Here is a 19825-nt window from a genome sequence, read left to right on the forward strand (position 1 = left end):
GGCTTTACATGGAACTAGTGTGCTAGTCTCTCTTTGCCCAAAGGTATGTGGGCACCATCTGCAGAGTTTGGATTCACTCAGTTATTTATATCATGATTCAGCAAAGCTCATCCATGCTTTTAAGTACAAATAATTTTCTGGTAGGCTCCAGAACTCAAAAGCTGGAATTTAAAAAGAAATGTGTGTATCTTGTTGAGAAAGTGACAAAGAAAAAAATTCCTCCTATATTCTGATAATAATACACTTGTTGTAAAACCTGTTCCTGTTGCTACGATGAATCGTTTCAAGGGAACACTTTGCTGCTCAAATAATTCTGGTTAACTAAAAACTGTTATTAGTGACAATCATTTTGGACATAAAGGTAATTTTGACAAAATGAAAGGACATAGATTATGAGATGTTATAACTGCTGAAAAAGCTATTTTCTGTAAAGGGAGTCAACAGAACATATTGTCCCAAAAAGGCAGGGAAAGCACCTGAATATTTAACTAGGTGAACTTATCCAGACTGGTTTTTGACAGTTGATTTTGCCATACTGGTCTGGGAGGTTGTGATGAGACATCTTCTGTATCTTTAGCTGGTTTTAGAATTACTACCTGTCAATATTTAATTGATGTTGAACATTGTTTCCATGAAATAATTAGTTTTGTACAGTTACGGGGAGTTTGTAATCATATTATCTTCTGAAAAGCTGTGTGCAGTTCTCAGTTACTCTGTTTTACTTTTTAGGGTGGGGGAACTGGAGAATTTTATAGACTGGGGCTGATGATAAATCAATAAAATATTCATCTGAGTCATTCTTTGGGGAAAGTGAACTGCAGCTACTGTTGCAGTAGCTCAGTTGGGATACAAGAGTTTGAACTTTGACTCGGACAAAAATTGCAAACCTCCTTCTTAGGCCTCGAAGTGTTGGGGATGATGGTCTTTCCATGCGAAAGAGGCACCTCCCAGAAAGCCCTGGTCTTGCTTTGCATGGGAGATCTGACAAGATAAAGCACAAGGTGGTGTAGCTTCAGGCATTTCTCTAATACTTTTTCTGTTTCTATCAAATTGGTTCTAGCACAGCAATCCCTGCAGACAGGCCCAGCTCACGCAGGGCTTCCATGTGTTCTGTCTTGGTCTCGTGTCCAAGAGGATTTCTCATTTCAGGGAGGCAGTACACTCAGCTGACATGTTTAGCTTTGTGTTTCTTCCCCTTTGGAAGATGCTAGTGTGGTAGATCATCAGTATGTAGAATTTAAGGGACCTCTATTCTTGTGTCTCTTTTTTTTTCCTTCTTTTAAATGCCAAAAGAATCAGAGCGCTAAACGTTGAATATTTTAGCTTGAGTTTTACAATGCTTGCTTCTTGTTCCCTTGGAGTGAAAACTTTGTAAGGAAATAATTTGATTCCTTCCCCTTCCTGTGCTGTGATTGGGGTTTTTGCTACCCTCATGCTCTAATTTGACACCTTTGAAGAGATCTTTTAAACCCAGGTGGTCACAATGGGATCGTGGGATCACAATGGGGTCACCTGTACATGACCACCCATGAGGTGTAGTCTGAGCATAGTTTCATTCATTCTTAACTGCATTCTCAAGTTTGATTATTTTTTTTTTCAAGTAATTGTAAACTTTGTTATGGAGGAGGGCCAGGGACCCCTCATAACCACTGGAGCATTTGAAAGCACTTTGAGCTGACAGTTTGTCTCCATTGACTCCAGGCTGGTGGTGGGCTTGCAAAAACTAGTTTATAAGTTCAACGTCAGTGTTAGCAAAGTGGGTTCCCCCAGTGATTAGGCTGTCTAAATTCTGCAATGGAAGCAGAGGTCAGGTTTGAATGAAATATATTCAACAGTATTATTTGCATCATCCAGGTAACTAGTTCACTGTGCATTACTAGTGACCTATTTGCTTCTCCATAGATTTAAGAAAGGGGGGGGTGTGTATATATATATATGGCATCGATGTGTTTGCTATTTCTTTTTATTGTACCCTTCACCTTGAAATATTTGTGCCTAACATGCTAACCTGCTGGAAATGAATAACTTACTTCACAGTGAACAAGGTGAGTAGGGCTGTATCCAGACGCAATCCTTGTGCATTTACTAAAAACTTGTTCTCACAAACAGAACCACTGATGCCTGTTGAGACTGGGACCTGTTACATAGGCAGGGAAGTACAACTCAGCATGTATTTTGTTTGTTTCAAGTGTGAAAATTTCCGGGCTAGTAAGGACGTGTACCACAGCAGTTCCCTGTCAGACATGGTGACAGCACCGCTCAGCCCTGTGCAGGATGACGTGTTCTGGAGCGTGAGTCAAAACGAAGAGCAGCCCCCAAAGGTATGTGGAAATCAGGGTGTTTTACACTGTCAGTGTTGTGGGTTTATGTGTACATATATAGTATCTGCAGGATCTGTGAATGCAGATACACCTCTTTTGTTAGACCAGGTATTTGTAGCTGCCCTTTCTCTGAAAAATCTGGCCTGTCGCAGAAAAGCTCATTAGTTTGTATGATGGAGGTGATGGTGTATTTCTAACAGAACTTCTGAAAACAGGTACAAGAATATTTGAGTGGGGATGTGTCTGTGCATTTGTGTGTCCATATTATTGCTTTGTACTTGGGGGATGTGTGTGTCTCTCACTCCCCAGCCTGTGGTAGCAACAGAAGGTAACCCACCACCTGGGGAAAGCTGCATTCAGTGACTGCAGATGCATTTCACTGTCTGCTTTAAGTATTGACCAAGAGTGGTGCTACCTCTAAGGAGAGGTTCAAACCTCTGTCTGTCTGCGCCCTCATAGACTGCACAGGCTTGGAACAAACTGGAAGCACCTCCTGCTGACTTGCAGCTTCCAGTGCTGATACCATGGAAGACCTCTCCACCAATCCCACGGAAGCATTATTCATTTTTGTTGGTTAGGCTTAGTTTTTCATTGATACAGGGTAAGCATTAGGTTTAATAACTGAATTTAAAATATCAGTAGTGACCTTAAAACGTTTGATTAAATTCTTAAGGTTCCAGAAAGGACAACCTCGAAATTTTACAGCAGGGACCAGCCTGGCCATCAGAGATGCCTTTCAAGGTAAGCTCTTAAGTGTTTTATGCTTATACTAATGCTGCTTTTTTGTCAATAGGAAAACTAAAGCGAATTTATTAAAACAAAGCCATAACCTCAGTAGCACCAAAGTGACATGGGTTCGTTCCTCATTTCATAGCACTTAAAATTATTTTGTCTTTTGAGCCAGTTTGTCCACAAAAATAGCTAACCAAACTTCCTGATCTTAAACCTCAAGGAAGTGTCTAAGCCAGCTTCCTTTCAATGATTGACATAAGCAACTTAAAGAGAAACAAGCCTCTTGTGGATCTCCTTTTCATGCAAGGTAGTTCTGTCTTCTGCTGGAAAGCAGTATTTTAACATACAAGAGCTGTTCCATCTGTAACAAATCCTGCAGTGAGTTGTTTCCTTTGGCTCAGCCTGTTTGGTGTGCCTGAGTGAGTTGCAGGCCAGCTGTATATCCATTTCCCAGTTAACAGGCAGCGTGTTATGCTGTCATTGGACTTGTGATTTGGTGATGCTGGACTTTCCCCTCACATTAGAATGAGAGTCTGTGGAAGGTGCAGGTTAGCTGAGGTCCTGGCATGTCAACACTGATGATTCCAAGATGGAGTGGTGCTGGTCAGAGCTGCCTGGATGCTCTTGCAGATCCTCTGCATCAGTGCCAGTGCCATTGGTTTCAAAGGGGTGTATGGATGCATTGGTGAGAGAAGGTCTGGCTCTAACTCCCTGTATAGGCACTTTAATTATAGCTTGATGCTTATTTTGCCTGGTAGTAGCTTGAACAGGCTGCCTATAGATGTATCAATTTGGGCAGTCTGCCCTTAAGGCTTGTGTACTTTTTTATATCCCGGGATAAAAGACCAAGGATGCAGAGAGCTCAGCAGTAAAGGGTAGCCCCAGCTGGGTGTCTAATCAGGGAACAGAATGGCTTGGAGAGATTGGAAAGTGAAGTAGATTTAGCTGAAATAACAAAATAATGCACAGCATTTCTGATGAGCCAAAGTAACATCATCTGAAATAGCTTTCAAGTGAAGTCAAGCCCTAAATGTTCTCCACTTGGGAATTATAGAAGGCAAAACAGAAAAGAAATATGTAAATAATCAACAGTGTTACAAGTGAGTGGCTCCTGAGACAGGGTTTCTGGGTGAGCCACTGGCTTAACAGCTTATTAGTGTCCAACACATTCCTTCCTTCATTGATAAGTGACTGATGATGCATCTTCTAGGGAAGTAGGGGAGCAGGCTTGTTTAGTTTTAAAAGATGTGAGATTTTGGAATCAAGAATGACACAGATCTGAAGAATCCAAGGGAGGAGTACGTATATAAGGATATTTTGTATTTACTTGGGAATCTCTGTAATCTCCCAGAATGATTGCCCAGAGGAAACTGTCCTCTCCTTCATCTTGTCTCATTACTGATGGCCCTACTTGGAGCAGCAATGAAGATAAATTTTTTCTTGATCAGGACTATGATATCACACGGTAACAGCAGGGAACTCGATTCAGTGGCCTCAGAGCTCTGTTCCAGTCTCTGTTCCTCCACACGAGCTGGTCTGATCTGCTTTTTGTCTTTCTGTTTAGTAACACTCATCAGTCATCCCCCGTGGGACAGGCTCTGAAGCTAAACAGTAGCAGCAGCACTCCTGGCAACAAGCAGTGGGAGATGGGATCTCATCAAAGCAGCTGGTCAACCTCAGGTGATTCCTAAGTCAAAGATTCATCAGTCAAAATGTACTAAACTCTTATCACATGAAATAGGCTTCTGCAGAGTATCAAGTTCTGCATTGAAAATGGGATGTGTCTTTTTAACGATGTCTTCTGGTGAGAGGCTTTTGAAAGTCCTCTGGATTTTATGGTGCTATGTTCCTAAAATATAAGCATTTCCTCTTTTGAGTCAAAAAGCAACTATGAACGTATTTTCACATGGAAAATTTGAATTGCCTCAATTAAGAATCCAAAACTAAATCATTTCTGGTGCACTTACTGACACAACTGAAAGTCAGCAGAGCCAACATTCCAGACATACAGATGTAATTCAGTACTAGTGTTCACCCACTGGCAAATTCTGCATAACCATGTGCTGCTCTTTGCATTGCCCACTGATAAGATGATACAGATGAGTATTTGATATACACTAGTAGTTCTGCCCTCTAATAACTGAAGGAAGCATAAGACTCTGTGTACAGCACCTTATGAAATATTCCTCCAATATTCCTTTATTTGCAGAAAGGTAGTGGAACTAAAAGAAAAGGGGGCAAAAGAAGTTAAAAGGAAGAGAAAACCTCATCTAATTTAACAAATTATGGCTTTGTAAGCTCTTTTAATATCACTGGTAGTGGTGTAGAAATGCAGTGGGCTTGCTCGTGATTGAGCAGTTTTTTTGCAGTAGAGACTCTGGTTCCTGAGACGTGATCTGAGATTCTGGCAGATGGGGCCACAGAGCAGAAGTGAATAGCTTTGTTCCTCTATTGCTGTTCCTAAGGGTGTTTTCTGTGGGTCAGTTGTAGGGCAATTTTTTGTGTAGCTCCTCGCAAAGCCGTGATGTGTCACAACGCCTTGCATCCAGGTTGACTGCTATAGACTGGGAACACTGCAAATCATGCACACCCAGTTCAAAGCAGGGTGGATGCTAAAAATGTTCTGAAACCACCCCAGTGAGCTGCTGAGGTCATTTATTTTTATGTTGAGACTTACATTGTTAATTTATAAGCCCTTGATAAATGAAGAACAAATTGCTTATTTATTATGCTTACACAATCAAGCCAGTTTTGCTTTCACTAAACTGCACAGAATAGGAAACTTTACTTCAAGAGAAATCCAGAGCACACTTTAAATTCCTTGGATTATATTTCTTTTTGCTCTTATGTCATTTTGTGTTTGAATAACAGAGTTGAACAACATGCAACAGCCCAGCTCAACTTTGCAAAGTCTGCGTGATGTGTAACTCCTGTGCTGTTTTGGCATGGGGAAATGAAAATCTCACCAGCAATGGAAAGAATAGAAAACCTCCTTTGTGATTTAAACTGTCTTCTTGAGTTCTTAAGTGAATTAAATTACAGCAAGTTCTGGCATATGGCGTTTTCAGATAGAGTTTGTTGCTTTCCCAAACCCACAGGGATAATGAATTGGACAGGAAAAGGCTATAAATACTTTAAAGCTAATACTTCTGCTGAGTTGCTTAGGTGCTTGTTGACCAGTAAGGAATTCTGATTTTTGAAAGCTTTGCAAAATGCATGAAGACATAAAACCATTGTGACAAAACTATCTAAATCACCAAATACAGATTCTAATTTGTGTGAGCTTGAACTCTTCCCTTAACTTGCAAGGAGTCCTGTTGGTAGCAGTGGGATAGTCATGGGAGAAGCTGCTGAACAAGGTAGACATTGAACTGGCCAGTGTGTTCCAGGGTGGGGTGAGGGTACAACTGCTTTCCCTCCCTTCCCTCTGTATCAGGAATTGTGGTATCTGCTTTGAGTGGTAGCTGTGTATGTGTTTGTCTTACTGGTCCCCTCACTAATTCTGCTGCACGTGCATTTTCAGAAAAAGGTAAAATTTGGGGTTTTTTTATCCCCAGGGAATCCAGGACCGGCCAAGGCAGAGAACGTTTTGTCACAGAACCACTTGCAGCTGCATAAGAAGGCTGAAAAAGTTTCTCATCCAGGCCAGATTGCAGTAGGTTCTTTTAAATCCACTGATATTTTTTATTTGTTTATGGTTTTGGTGCTTCAGTTTGCTGTTGCTGGTGAGTCCACCTGAGGGGTGTGTGGGGCTGGATTGAGCTTTGCTGATGCAGTAACGTGTCCATCAGCTCCTGGTCCAGGTCTGACTTGTGTCCAGCTCAGATCCTCAGCAGAACGTTCAGTTTTCCTGAACCTTTCTGATCATAAGTCTTTAGAAAGGAAGGGAATGTCTTTATTATTTCAGGAAGCCATTGACCCGTTTTCTTGCAACACAGAAGTCAAGACCATGCTGGTGGCTTGTGTGTAGCAGGGGACAGCTACAGCTTAGCAGAGTCCCCAGCCCCTCCTGGCTTGTCAGGGGCTGGAGGTTTGCAGAAGACTCTGTGTTTAGGCCATTGTCCACAGTGTGGGACACTTGTATATGAATTTCTGTAGGACTGGGGTGTCATAACTGCCCTGTGGGTGTGAGCTGTGTCTGTTTTGGTGTTACTTTTCCAGACCAAAGGTGCTTTGTACCTGCTCTGTGCAGGCACACAGTGCTCAGGGCAGGGCCCTGCAAGCCTCAGGGTAGTCCAGGGCTGGAATGACACTGAAACCAGTGTAATCCTTTAGTCCTGCTGCAGAACACTCCTTTTCTTATGTGAAAAGGGAAGTACTTCTCTGCTCTTGCAAAGTGCGAGATTGAACGATTAAACATCAAAATAACATACTAACTAAAGCTAGTCACCTTTCAGCTTTTAGGAAAATTGGGTGTTTTGGCTCAGGTCACTTTTTAGTGTGAAGTACCTGCTTGTGATGGACCAACAAAAGCATCAACTTCCTAATAAAGCTTTTTTTTGGTGTGGAAGTGACAATAACTGTATTTGCTGGGGCAGTAAAGTACTGCACATGCTGTTTAGCGATGGATTCTTCAACTGAGTTTTCTTTATTCAGAGTCCAGTCTCCTTTGCCAAGGTGAAGGACAGTGCCAACTCATTGTTAAAAGCAGCAGACTATTCCTCCTCAAGTGACGAGGTCAGCAGCAGCAGCAGCAGCAGCAGCAGTGATGAAGATGACACGAACCACACAAGGTTGGCTTGATTTATTTTATTATTATTATTGTCTTCCTTTTTTATTACACACTTCTAAATATGTGGGAAAAAAAGCTGGCATGCATAAATACTACCTCTCCTTCGAAGTTACTATCAGTCATTTCTGGCAGTTGTAATTAAGCAGTTTAATTGCACTGTAATGAACTCCCGGGGGTAAATGTTTGCTCCATCAGATGTGTGCAGTGTAATAAGCTTTGATGACTTGCTGCCCTGGGACAATGAGGAAATGTCTAGTTTTAAACAGAATATACTGGGTAGTGCATTTACAGAGATTACTTCACATTGATCTATGTTTACATGGAATTTTTGAAAGCAAAAAGGAGAGGGAAAGAAAACTGTATGCCTTCATGGCAAATACAGGTTACAGTGAAAAAAGCAAGGCAAGTATGACCCTCATATTCACATAGTCTGTTTACTCTGGGAGAAATAATTACTACTGAAAAGCTGATTCCTTCACTAGTGCTGTTAATAAAAAGGGACAGTAGTGTTGTAAAACTTGCTGTATTTTTAATATTGACATTTTGGATAATTGCTGTGGTTTCCAGCTGATGCTGTGACTTGTCCCAAGCTGATCTCACCTGAGCTGTGTCCTCCTAGCTTTCCAGTTTCTCTTGTTGATTTTGTGACTGACATCTGTTGGTGTTCTACCTGTCGTGCAAAATGTGTATTTTGCCGAGAAGTAATGGAGTGGGAATAGCTTGCTAGTCCAAGAGAGAAGGGAGTCAGGGGAGTCACCTGGCCAGCCCTGCTGTTAGGAACAGCAAACAGAATTATTTTTTAGTATTGATGAATGAAACTTCAGTTTAATTCAGGTTTTAAGATTTACTTTGAAGTGTATCTCAGGGCCACAGAGCTCTCTGGGATGGGGCTCTTGTTCATCTGACAGAATTGCACGTGCAGTTTCAGGCAAAGGTGGCCAGATTTGTAGTAGCATTGTTGTCAAGTTATTGTGTTGGCATGGTACCAGTCCTTTCCCCTGTGCAGCTCTGAAGAGGTAGAGATTTTATATGCTTCTGATTTGCATTTCTGAAGTTTATTTTGAAAACTGAGATGAGCAGAGAGAATGGTAAAAATCTTGTAGCTTATTCAGCACACCTGAAAGAGCAGTTGTTTACTGTAATGCCTTTATTTTCTTACTGATCCTCTTCCAGACCACCTTATTCTGATCTGTAAAAGGTTTTATTCACTCTAGGTCCTAGACCTCAGAAAGACTCTACATAAAAATATGGATTTGCCTTGTAGCAATGACTTTGCTGTGTAAGTGTTAGATTGTTGTAGTCCTTGCATGCTGTGATGATCTGAAGGAGTGGTATCACTGCCTTTGGAAAGCTGCATGTGTTATTTGCATCTTGTCTGTGTGTGAGATCCACCAGCCCTCTGGAGAAATGGAACTAGCAGGGTGCTCCCTGTCAGGTTTGCACTTCCATGGACAGAGCCACTGCGAGAGCTCCTGTAAAATCAGAAGTATAATCTTGCTATTAAAAGAATTCCTTCATCTTGGCTAAACATCTTTTATATTAAAAGATAGATACTAGGAAATATATCCTGATTGCTACCAAGTAAATGGTGAAAAGGATAATGATGAGAGTGGAAGGAGCAGCCAACACTGAAACTTTGCATATTGTGGATAAGTGAAGGGTATGAAGGTTTTTGCTCTCTAAAACGTGACTGTAGGATTTGAAGTCCCTTGCACTCTGTGCAAGGAAATGTTTCTGTGTGGACTTTGGCTGAGACACCTTAGGCCAAGTCTTAGTTGGCTCCAGAAAACAATCTGTGTATTCCTGTTTTTGCCTGGGCTATGGAACAGCATTCAGTGTCTACACTCCAGCTTTTCTGGAGGTGCCCAGTAGGACTACACTTGGGACACATGCAAGAGAAAGAGATTTCTATTCTCTTGGACTGATCCTGTTAATGACTCTGAGAGGGCTCATTTCTGAGAAAGCCATGACTAAGTGGCTGTTTTTCACCAGTAAAACAACTTTTGGTCTTGTTTTCCTTAACAGTGAGATGAGCCAGAATTCTTTCTCACACACCCCACGTATTTGTTTTAAGGAAAAGGTGTCAGTGTATATGATTTAGCATCTTACCTACTTGAATAGCACATCCATTCCATTGATGCCAATTTCTCCTGCTTTACTGAGAGTACTTCCTCCTCTGATGCCTGCAGTATTTTCAATCCCCCTAAAACACTGAGCATCCTGGGACTCAGTTGTGTAGTTCAGTTTTTTCTCTCTGCTCTTTAAAGGCTGTTTCCTACCAACATTTGGACTAAGTGGGTTCAGGTGTGTGCTTGGCTAGGAATTACTTTCTCCCCTACTAAGTGGGAGGTTGACATTATTTAAGATAAGCTACTGCTTGCTTTCCTGATAAGAACAGGTCCTTGCATTCAGCATTGATCCTACACCATATCTTGTCATTCCTCCTAAGTTTAGTATGTAAATATTTGCCTCTCCCAAAGAAGAGGGGTCTAATTTGAGACAAAAAAAGAACAACCAACAACAAAGCACCCCCCCAAACTTCTACTCTTTCATAACCATCTTAAATCAGTTGTTCTCTCACAAAACCTTCTTTGTTATCCCATTGGGCATCTTTTAAAAGAAAAAAAACACATTACTGTCTGCTACCAGTTGGCACATAGCACTGTGGAACCCTTCACATTCTGAATCCAGTCAGTTTTATAATTACTGGAAAGGAGGCAAAAATGTAATGGGCTTAAATGGACTGCGGTAATAAAGAAATTAATATAAATAAGTAAGTGGGATAAATAAACCATGTGAGGTAGAACTGTACGGAAATGGGGCCAGAGCCTCGCTGACGGAAGTTTGAAGCAGTTCCACTTAGGTGAAAAAGTTTAAAACACTAAGATACCTCAGGTTGTGCAGGAAGCAGTGGTGTGCTGGGAGTTCACAGCAGACACTTGCCTTATCCTCACTCTCTTTTGTTATCAGCTTTTGGTCACTGTTGAAGATGGGATACTTGGCTGGGAAGCTTTTGGCCCCAGCCAGTCCAACAGCTCTTGTTTTTTTCTGTCTGTGTGCACTTGGCAACATTTTCTGTGCTTCTTTGTACATAAGGTGAGGTTGTCTGTGTTTCAGGGACTGATGTACAGTATGGAATTCCAGCATGGTCTGTCCCAGTAGGCACTGGCAGAGGGGTCTCTAATACCATCACATGGCAGAGCAGTGGCTCTCCTCTTCCAAGTGCAGCTGGTGCTCTCTCTGGAGAGCAGGGTGGCTCATAATTGCACCACACAGGGCGTTGTATGAGGAGAGACAGAAGTTTTGAAGTAGGCATTTCTCAAATGACAGCGTGAGGAATCAGGTCTCACTTGCCTGGGCTATTCAGTGTCTGAAGGATGATGGGTGAAATGCAGGGAGATGAAGGGATGTTCTCTGTCGAGGTGGGGAGATCTTCCTGCTGTGTGTGAGTGGTCCTCAGGCTCGAGTCCGTTCAGGCAGATCCACAGACTAATCAGCTTGCTTTTGTACAAGAACCTCTCAGTGTAACTAGTGAATGTTAATTATGCTCACTTTTGAACATGGGTATGTGTGGTTTTCTTTTTTGTTTTTGTTGTTGTTTTTTTTTTCTTTTTGGCTCTTTTTTTTCCCCCTGAAGTAGTTCTGTTCATTAATTGGGGTTTGTTACCAGGCAACTGCTAAGCGGCAGAATCGCAGATTTCTCAAGGACGAGAGTACCAGATGGAATTGAACTGAAACCCCAAAGCACTGTCACAGAACAGAAGGTAATTTGGCCATTTGTAAGGGGGTGGGTACACTGGGGGGGGAAGTGAGATCATTAATGTGCGTGATAAACGTTGTATCCATTACTTCTCAGCAGCATTTTCACTCTGAAGTCCTGCTCTGTTATTGCAAATTACAGCTATAAGCCTTGAAAAAAAGGTGTAGTTTCAGGTTTTGTGCTTCCTGTAAAACTGCTTACATTAAGGTACAAAATTGCAGTTCTTCTTGTCCTTGTTATTGACCTGTAGTAGTTTCTGATGACAAGATATTTTGTGAAAGCACTGGGCAAAAAGCAATACTGTGGATTATTGTTGGTGTGCATTGTTGCTATTTTTAAAAGTCTTGACTTTTTTAATTCTAGTGTAACGAGAACTACCTCCTACTACTTAAAATAGAAGAGGGGAAAAACACTTAATCTCTCCCTGCTGGCTTAGCAAAAATACTTGTCTTCTCATATGTCATGTTGTGGTTCCTTCCAGCTGTAGTTTCTAGTAGGGGCTTCCAGTCATGTGGATTTTCCCCCTTGATAAATGTTAGCACAGAAAAGATGAAGAGAGACAAAGCAGAACAATGTTCTTTGTGGTTGAAAACAGAAAAAAATTACAGTAATAAGACTTGTACTTGGCGTCAGAGCACTTCTCACATATTACTGAGTTTACTCTCACCTCACAGATAGAAGAAATGAATTGCTGTGAAACTGGTGTTTTCCCCAGAGCTGCTGGTATGAGCCGTGGAAGATCTAGGAACTAAAAGGAGTTTTCTTTACCTGTGGTGTGATTTCTAAGCTTCAGGCCAGCATGGTGTCCTTCCTGACTGGGGAAGGAGTTCCACATGGCCTTTGTCCCACCATCCTTGAGGAAAAAAGACCCTGCTTTGGAGAAAGAATTATAAACAGGGCCTAACCCAGTATTTCTCTTGTGGCAAAACAAGCCCAGTATTTTCCCTTTCCCCTGATATTCAGGTATTGGAAATAGGCTGCTTGAGGGAAAGGAGAAGGATGGAACCTTTGAGGGCCACTTAGGATGAGGGAGAATGTAAAAGAGTTGAGATCACGTTTTCTGGAGGGTTTGGAGAGAACAGTGGGGGAGCGAGAACAGGCAGATGACTGATGCCTCTCTTTATAAATCTCTCTGATGCCTTCTAGTCTTCTGCCTCCCTCTCATGGATCCTTCTATCCATTCCTCCTTTTTCACCAGCCACAGCCATCATGACTCTCCTTGACTTCTCCAATATCCCTTTCCCTGGCCCATCAGCCTGAACTGCTTTGAAGTGGTTTAGGGTGTACCAAACTGCCCCTATGATTCAAATGGGTTTTTGGTTGGGTTCAGTTCAGCTGAATGTGACTGAAAACTGAACAAAAAAGCCCTATACTGGCTTGGTTCCCTAATCTCAAATCTGACTTCCATGTTTTGGTTTCAGTTTTTATGTCTAACTTAAAATGTAAAATACTTTGAGCATCAGCTTGATTTCTAGTCAATTACTTGACTTCTAAAAGGCAAATGTCTTTTATTTAGAATTATCTTCTTACTTTTTTTTCCCCCTATTTTGGCCGGCATTCAAAAAAGATTATTTGATTTCAGTCAGTTGTTTATCAAAGTCAGTACACAGCACAGACTTCACTTTGAGTTCAACCAGCCAGAAGCTGCTTGAGTTGGCTGGTGCTTTTTGCTCTTGGTGAAATTCAGGAGGAATTTTCTAGTGTAGCACTTGGCTCCCATCACTCCCTATGTTCCAGTGCCAGTGGTGGTCAGGTACCCTGACGGATCCCTCTGCACTGCCCTCCCCATCTGGGACACCTCTTGCTTTACACATCCAGTCTTCCTCTCAACACTTCAGCCCATCTGTTCCCAGAAACTGACTTCTGACTCCATAGATTGTGCTGTCAGGGGCAGAGCTGGTGTGGTACCTTATGTAATTTACAAGTATTTCCATGAAGCTGGTGGAATAGTGTCAGGAGGTCTGCAGAACCAAATATCAGTTTACTGGAAATGCTGATGCTGATCCCACTGAATATTGTCTCTCTGGAATAATATCCTAATTCAGTAAATGGAAAGTAGAAATGAAATGAATGGTGAGAGGTTTTGAACTAAATGCAGGTCCAGAATTAAGTACCTACTTCTGTCTGGTACACAGAGGTCAGATCTGTAATGTCAGAGCAAGTCATCCAACTTCATGTCTCTGAGGATGAAGTTGCTTTTTTTCCTGTGGTTGAGGTAATGTAGATGAAGAATATTTGTGGAGCACTTCAGAAGTGGAAGCCAAAGTTGTCATCTCAGGTGTTTGCCTACTCTTTTGTATTTAATTTTTTAATTTAATCTTTCCTTAGAGTTTTCTTTATAGGATGCCTCACACAGAGCACCCCTCCCTGTATGCTCATTATTTTTCATCCTAATTAACAGGAGTTGCAGAGTGCATTGGAAATATGCTAAATGTGGAGTTTAACTGTGTGTTCTTGTGCAGGACCAGATTTTAGGGAAACAAATTTCTAACACCCAAGAAGGCCTTTGGAGCGTAAACAACCAGAACTATCTCCTGCCAGATCTCCTCCAGCAAAGCCAAATCACAGACTCCTCTGTGAACCCGCCACAAGTGCCACTGACTTGCCAGGAACCTCAGAACAAACCTCTGAACAAGGTAAGAGATAAATTAGATTGAATTATTACCCTCTGCTCCTCCACCTGCCATATCAGCAGTGCAGCACTCTGGTGTGCCTCTGCTCATTGTCCCTGGCTTTCTCCCACCCAAGCATCGTGTGGGGAGCACAGGGGCCGGGGCAGCAAGTCTTGGCAGCCCAGAGAGGCTCTAACACAACTGTGAGCATGGGCTCTAGGGGAGAAGTGTGGCACTGGAAGCAGGTAACAGCTCTGTCAGAGTTCTGCCTGAAGCAGCCCTTGTTTTTCATTGCAGCCCCCCTCTGCTGAAAGCCCACCTCCCAAGAGCAGTACATCGTCCACGACGTCATTTACGTCATTCATAGATCCCAGACTCCTGCCAATCACCCCTCCCACCAGTCCAGTAGGACCTTCCTGTAGTTCTCGTGAGTATGCTTTACCTTTGCATAAAATGCCACTCCTGGTCTTTTCTTTTTTATGTCTGGAGTAGGGAGGGCCTATTGCTTGGAAATGGAAACTGTGAGTAAAATCTCCTGAAACTGAAGCTTCACATTACTATGAATTTTCATTGTACTGCTTCTGCTTTTCTTCCAGGTGTGGCTTGCTCTACTCTGCTGCTCTGTTATCACAGTGCTTTCTCAGGAATGTCTGAGGAATTTTCCAGATTTTTTTTTTTTATTCTGACTGTGTAATGCTCTTAAGTTGTTTTCTCACTCCTCTGGAGCTTCTTTCATTTTGCCTCAAACAGGTCAAATATGAGCTGTAGCCACTCACATTTTTCATGATTGCATATGTCTTTCATTCCAGCATCTAGTGCCAAACCTGAGCCTGTCAGGAGGGAAAATGCAAGGAAGGGCTCCGTTGTCAATGTCAACCCAACGAATATCCGCCCGCAGAGTGACAGCCCCGAAATTCGTAAATACAAGAAGAAATTCAACTCAGAGGTCCTTTGTGCTGCTTTGTGGGGTAAGCTTGAGAGGACTTGGGCATGTGTTTGGAGGGAAGGCAGCAGCAGGGGAGGCTGGCAGGGTATGCCAGGCAGATTTCACAGTTGTATTGCACCTCTCCTGGCAGAGGGTCCTGGAGCATGTCCCTGCGCAGATACCTGTGTCACTCGTGTGGCACTGCCATCCTGGTATGAGATGGCAAACACATGATTTACAGTGGCAAAGGATTTTTGTGCGTCAGAATGAGAAAATGTTTTGATTGAGCACCAAACTGAAACCATGCTCATTGGAAGAGCCAAAAGTTGCAACTGTTTTAGTGGCTTATGCAGCTCATGACACTTGCTCTTGACTGAGCTGCACGTGAGTACAGCTGGTCACACTGAGCCCTGACCCAGTGGAAATAATCCAAACTGGAAGCCTTTTACTGTCACTGTGTTAGGTATTCCAAGAATCTGAAACAGGTCAGGCATCAGTCTTTCCAAAAGCTTGGCTTAGTTCATGCTGGCAGTGTTTATTCAGAACCTCACTGAATCATGTAAATTTACACACTTTTTACAGGATCTGTTTCACGTGGTGTAAAATCAAGAAGAGTGTAGTCAGACCACATTTCAACAACCATAGACCTTGTCCCAGTTGCACACTAGCTGAGCTCTTGAGTTGTTTCGACCGTCTTTCTACTTCAAAAGAACAGGCGTATTCTGTGGGACTCACCCAGACATTTGCTCCTCACTTTTTGAGCCTGGAATGGCAGATGAATGAAGCAGATGAAACATTATCCAAAGCGAGTATAGATTTCCAGTTTATAGCTTCACAGATTTTGTGTAATATGTGTTAGCAGGAATCCAAGATTTTAAATTAAGTACAGAGCTGTGTGGCAAGGTCTGTAATTAAGTGTTCATTGAGGCTGAAGAGCACCAGGTACTCAACAGAGCACTGGCAGTGGAGGAGGGTGCTTGTTACAGCAGGATACCTTATGTCGTGTCTTTAGAACTTGCTGATTAGGAAGCTTAGCTGTCATTCCAGCTGAACGTAATTTTTGACATCCTCTGATGTCAGCAACCCGCTGGAGCCTTCGCTTCCTTAGTAGCACTTGCATTTCAGATGGATTCACTCCTTTGATTTAGCATTTGAATGCATTCTTCCAAAACCCAGCCTGTTTTCAGACAAACGCTGCACCTCCTTGTAACAGCAGTGCTTCTTCCCACAAGTTTGGTGCCCCTGTGCTGTGAGTGTTGTATTTGGAAACAGAGTGTTTGGGGGGAATTTTTTGTTTGTTTTTTTTCTGTCTTAATTGTTAGGGACCCTTCGATCACTTAGTTGGATCCCCTGTGTCAGTAGTGTAGTGGTGCTGGACTGAGACTTCTGCACTGCTCACAGACACTTTCCAAGATCTCCTGAGAAGTTCGAGTTCACAAAACATTTTCCTTTTTGTTTAAATCAACATTGACTTCAGTAGAACTATTCAACCTTCAAGTTCCATGGGTATATAAGTGTTCTGCTGGGTAAAAACTGTAATGGTGAGATCTGTTTTTCTGGGAGGTCATCCACAGAGCAACAGAGAAATTATCGGGTACCATTAAGTGAGACTAAATAAGAATCAGTTTGCAAAACAGTGAACACTCGGTGGCCTCTGAATCATTAGGTGACTTATGCAGGTTTTTTTTCATGTATCAACAGGAGTAAATTTACTGGTGGGAACAGAGAATGGATTGTGGCTGCTGGACAGAAGTGGGCAAGGAAGAGTTTATACATTGATTACAAGGAGACGATTCCAGCAAATGGATGTTTTGGAAGGACTCAATGTGCTAATTACTATATCAGGTTAGTTCAGTGTCTAAAAGTATCTGACCTGCATTCGAGTTGGAAGCAATTAAAAAGAAGAATTAGGTTATAAACTAGGTTGAGGAATTTCCTCTTTCAGAAAATCACAGGACAGTTATTCTTGTTAATAGGAAAACTCTCCTGAATTTTTAACATTTACACTCTCATTCCAGAGAGGCTTTGGAACAATTCATTACTTGGTTAATGTGCAGAATGGTTTGTGGGAAGTACGAAGTGTTTCATTCCTAAAATGGACTGATTCTCAGCAAGTTGTAGTTTGTCACTCAGCTTGTTTCTGTGGTCAGTGACCATCTAGGTGCAATTCTGTTAACATATCATTAAATAACCTGTGTCCAACAAGATGTATGAGCAGTAACATAAGAGTGATCTGTATTGTGAAAGCATCAGTAACATTAAGTGCAGGTCTTCAACCTCTGCTGCAAACAGCTTAGACTCTGCCCTTATTCCCCATGGATGAGAGTGGCCTCAAAGGATGCATAGCACATACCAAGGTAGAGGTGTGTAGGTCCAGCAAGGAATGGCAGCTCCTTGTCTCCAATCCAGACTCACCGTGGTGAGTGAGCTGTTTGTCCCACATTGCCAGGTCCAGCTGATGATGTGACATAGTCTTTCTCTTCAGACTAACCTGTGGTCACAGGCTGCTGTTGACAATACGGATTTATGAACTAAAGCAACAGAAAGACTGATTGAGATGAAAGATGACAAAATAATTCTCACCATCTAAAAGAAAAGCCATCTAAAAGAAAAATAGCTGCTTGTAATGAAGATTGTCATTTATTTAGAACTAAATTAATCACTTTTTCAAAATGGCCACAGTAGGACATGCCTGTGTTCCAGAGTAAATGCCAGGTAGTGTGATTGTTTCTGATAATACTTGTGTCTGTAGAGACTTGTTCTTTGGCCTGAGGGAGGAATTTTAGTCAGGTGTGAAAATCTTGAAGCTTGAATAACAAGGTAAGTGCATGTGCCATAGGACTGCTCATGTGCCAGTTCCTGTGCCCCCATCACACAGAGCTTTCTTGTGCCACTGGACTGTTCTCTCACCTTGGTAAGGCACAAAGACCTGCTGCACTCAAGGTCACAAAACTCTGGCAGTTTGTAAGTGGGGGAGAGTTTGTATTTCAGAGAGTTAAAGCAATCTGTCTCTTTTTGCAAACCCTAGGGAAGAAGAATAAGTTGAGGGTGTATTACTTGTCATGGCTGAGAAATAAAATTTTGCGCAATGATCCAGAGGTGGAGAAGCGGCAGGGCTGGGTGTCCGTGGGTGACCTGGAAGGCTGTGTGCACTACAAAGTTGGTAAGGATTTCCTGTTTTTAACTTGGAGAGGTACTTAATCGTCCTCTTTTTACATCTTGTGACAGCAGCATTTTTGTTCAGCGTTGTTTCAGGATTGTATTGCTCTGAATATCTCTTGAGTTCTTTCAAGCCTCCTTGTTTTACATGGCAGGTGCTTTGGTCCCTGTCATTCCAGGTAGCAGCTCTTTTTGCAGCAGATATCAGAGGATGTTATGGCTGTTTCCTGTGATGGCTGAAAGGAGGGAGTGCCAGCCACGGTCTGTGGTTCTGTAGTTACTTAAGGTTTTAATTAGACTGACTTTTTTCCACTTCTGTGCTGTTCAGCTTCCCTCCTGCCCCTGAGTAATTGCTAAGAAACTGGACCTATTTAAAGTCCTAGTGAATTGTATTTATAGGATGTCCTTAGGTAGATCAGACTGGATGTGCTACAGCTCATCCCTTTCTCTAGGTCATGAAAGACCCAAATATACCTTTGTTTAAACTTACACACTGGAAATGATCCATCTGGCTTTTCTTTGGCTTTCAGGCAGCTCATTCTTGAAGAAAGAGCATCAGTGTTGTGATAGTTTCTGTCATTTAACTGTGTGAGAGGGTGTGAACTATGGTGCAAGTCTTGCTGTGGTAAAGGGTAGTATATGACAGTGACACATTCTTCAAAGTCAAACAGAGCTGTGCTACAGAGGAGTGCAGGAAATGCGAGCTAGCTGGCTCTCCTGGCTTTAAAAGAGGCAGGGGTTAAACCCAATAGAGAATGTGAAACAGATGTGTGTTGCTACTTTAGTTGTGATTACAGCTAAGCACCCGAGTATTCCGCTTCAGTTGGTCATCACTGGGTTTTCTGTGTTATTAAAAAAAAACACAAACCAAAATACTTATCCTAAAATTAGGCAAGCATGTGGTAGGACCTTCTGTATTTACATATGATGAGCCAGACTTAGTTTTTTGACAGCACAACTGCTGCTGTTTTTCTCTTGGTGAATCTTCTTGTATCTTGACCTTTGGCTTTACAGCCATTTTTCCAGGTAAAAGAGGAAAAGAATGTGCTGGTTTGTATTTTGGTGGAGTTTTCTGGGTTTTTTTGTTTTCTGCCTATGTGAGATAACATCCTGCTTCCAAAGCAAATGCTTGTCTCTGTACACTGTGTTTTTACTCTGCCAAAGAAACCTTAATTTTCAATGCACAGTTCTTCATTTATTCTTGATGGGCCCAACATGACCTTAATCGTCGTGGAGAAATTACTCATCTCGTAAATGCTTACTCATGTCAGAAAGCTTGGGAGTCCTTCACCCACACTGGCAAATGGGGATTTAACCCCACAGATGAACAGTGAAATGAAAATTCATCCTGCAGAGTCTTACAGAATTGTTCAGCCGGCAACCACCAGTCATCCAACAGTAGCTTATTCCTAACAAGCTGTTGGGGTGCGTTCACACTTAAAAAATCACATAGCTTGGCTTAGATGCAGGGTCAAGACCTTTTTTTTCTGAGTGGTAAGATTTATTACTATTTTTTGATTGCTATATGAAAAGCAATATATAAATATTGTTAACAGTCATTTGGCTTTACTGAAAATAAATGAA

The 19825-nt window shown here is 42.1% G+C and overlaps 1 protein-coding gene across 2 annotated transcripts in view; it reads left to right on the forward strand.

Annotated features, from left to right (window-relative positions):
• LOC127469473 (mitogen-activated protein kinase kinase kinase kinase 4-like) overlaps positions 1-19825 on the forward strand; it is a 92283-nt gene that overhangs the window by 56950 nt on the left and 15508 nt on the right. For both annotated transcript variants that reach the window (XM_051783856.1, XM_051783847.1), the window contains exons 16-26: positions 2190-2321; positions 2995-3062; positions 4618-4733; positions 6611-6708; positions 7650-7786; positions 11456-11549; positions 14008-14181; positions 14455-14584; positions 14967-15125; positions 16784-16927; positions 18111-18245. In XM_051783856.1, coding sequence (XP_051639816.1) covers positions 2190-2321; positions 2995-3062; positions 4618-4733; positions 6611-6708; positions 7650-7786; positions 11456-11549; positions 14008-14181; positions 14455-14584; positions 14967-15125; positions 16784-16927; positions 18111-18245 — 1387 coding nt within the window. The remainder of the gene's footprint in view (positions 1-2189; positions 2322-2994; positions 3063-4617; positions 4734-6610; positions 6709-7649; positions 7787-11455; positions 11550-14007; positions 14182-14454; positions 14585-14966; positions 15126-16783; positions 16928-18110; positions 18246-19825) is intronic.

The sequence above is a fragment of the Manacus candei genome, unplaced genomic scaffold (assembly GCF_025592945.1).
Source record: "Manacus candei isolate 608988 ecotype Guabito, Panama unplaced genomic scaffold, ASM2559294v1 h1tg000003l, whole genome shotgun sequence".
Classification (NCBI taxonomy): domain Eukaryota; kingdom Metazoa; phylum Chordata; class Aves; order Passeriformes; family Pipridae; genus Manacus; species Manacus candei.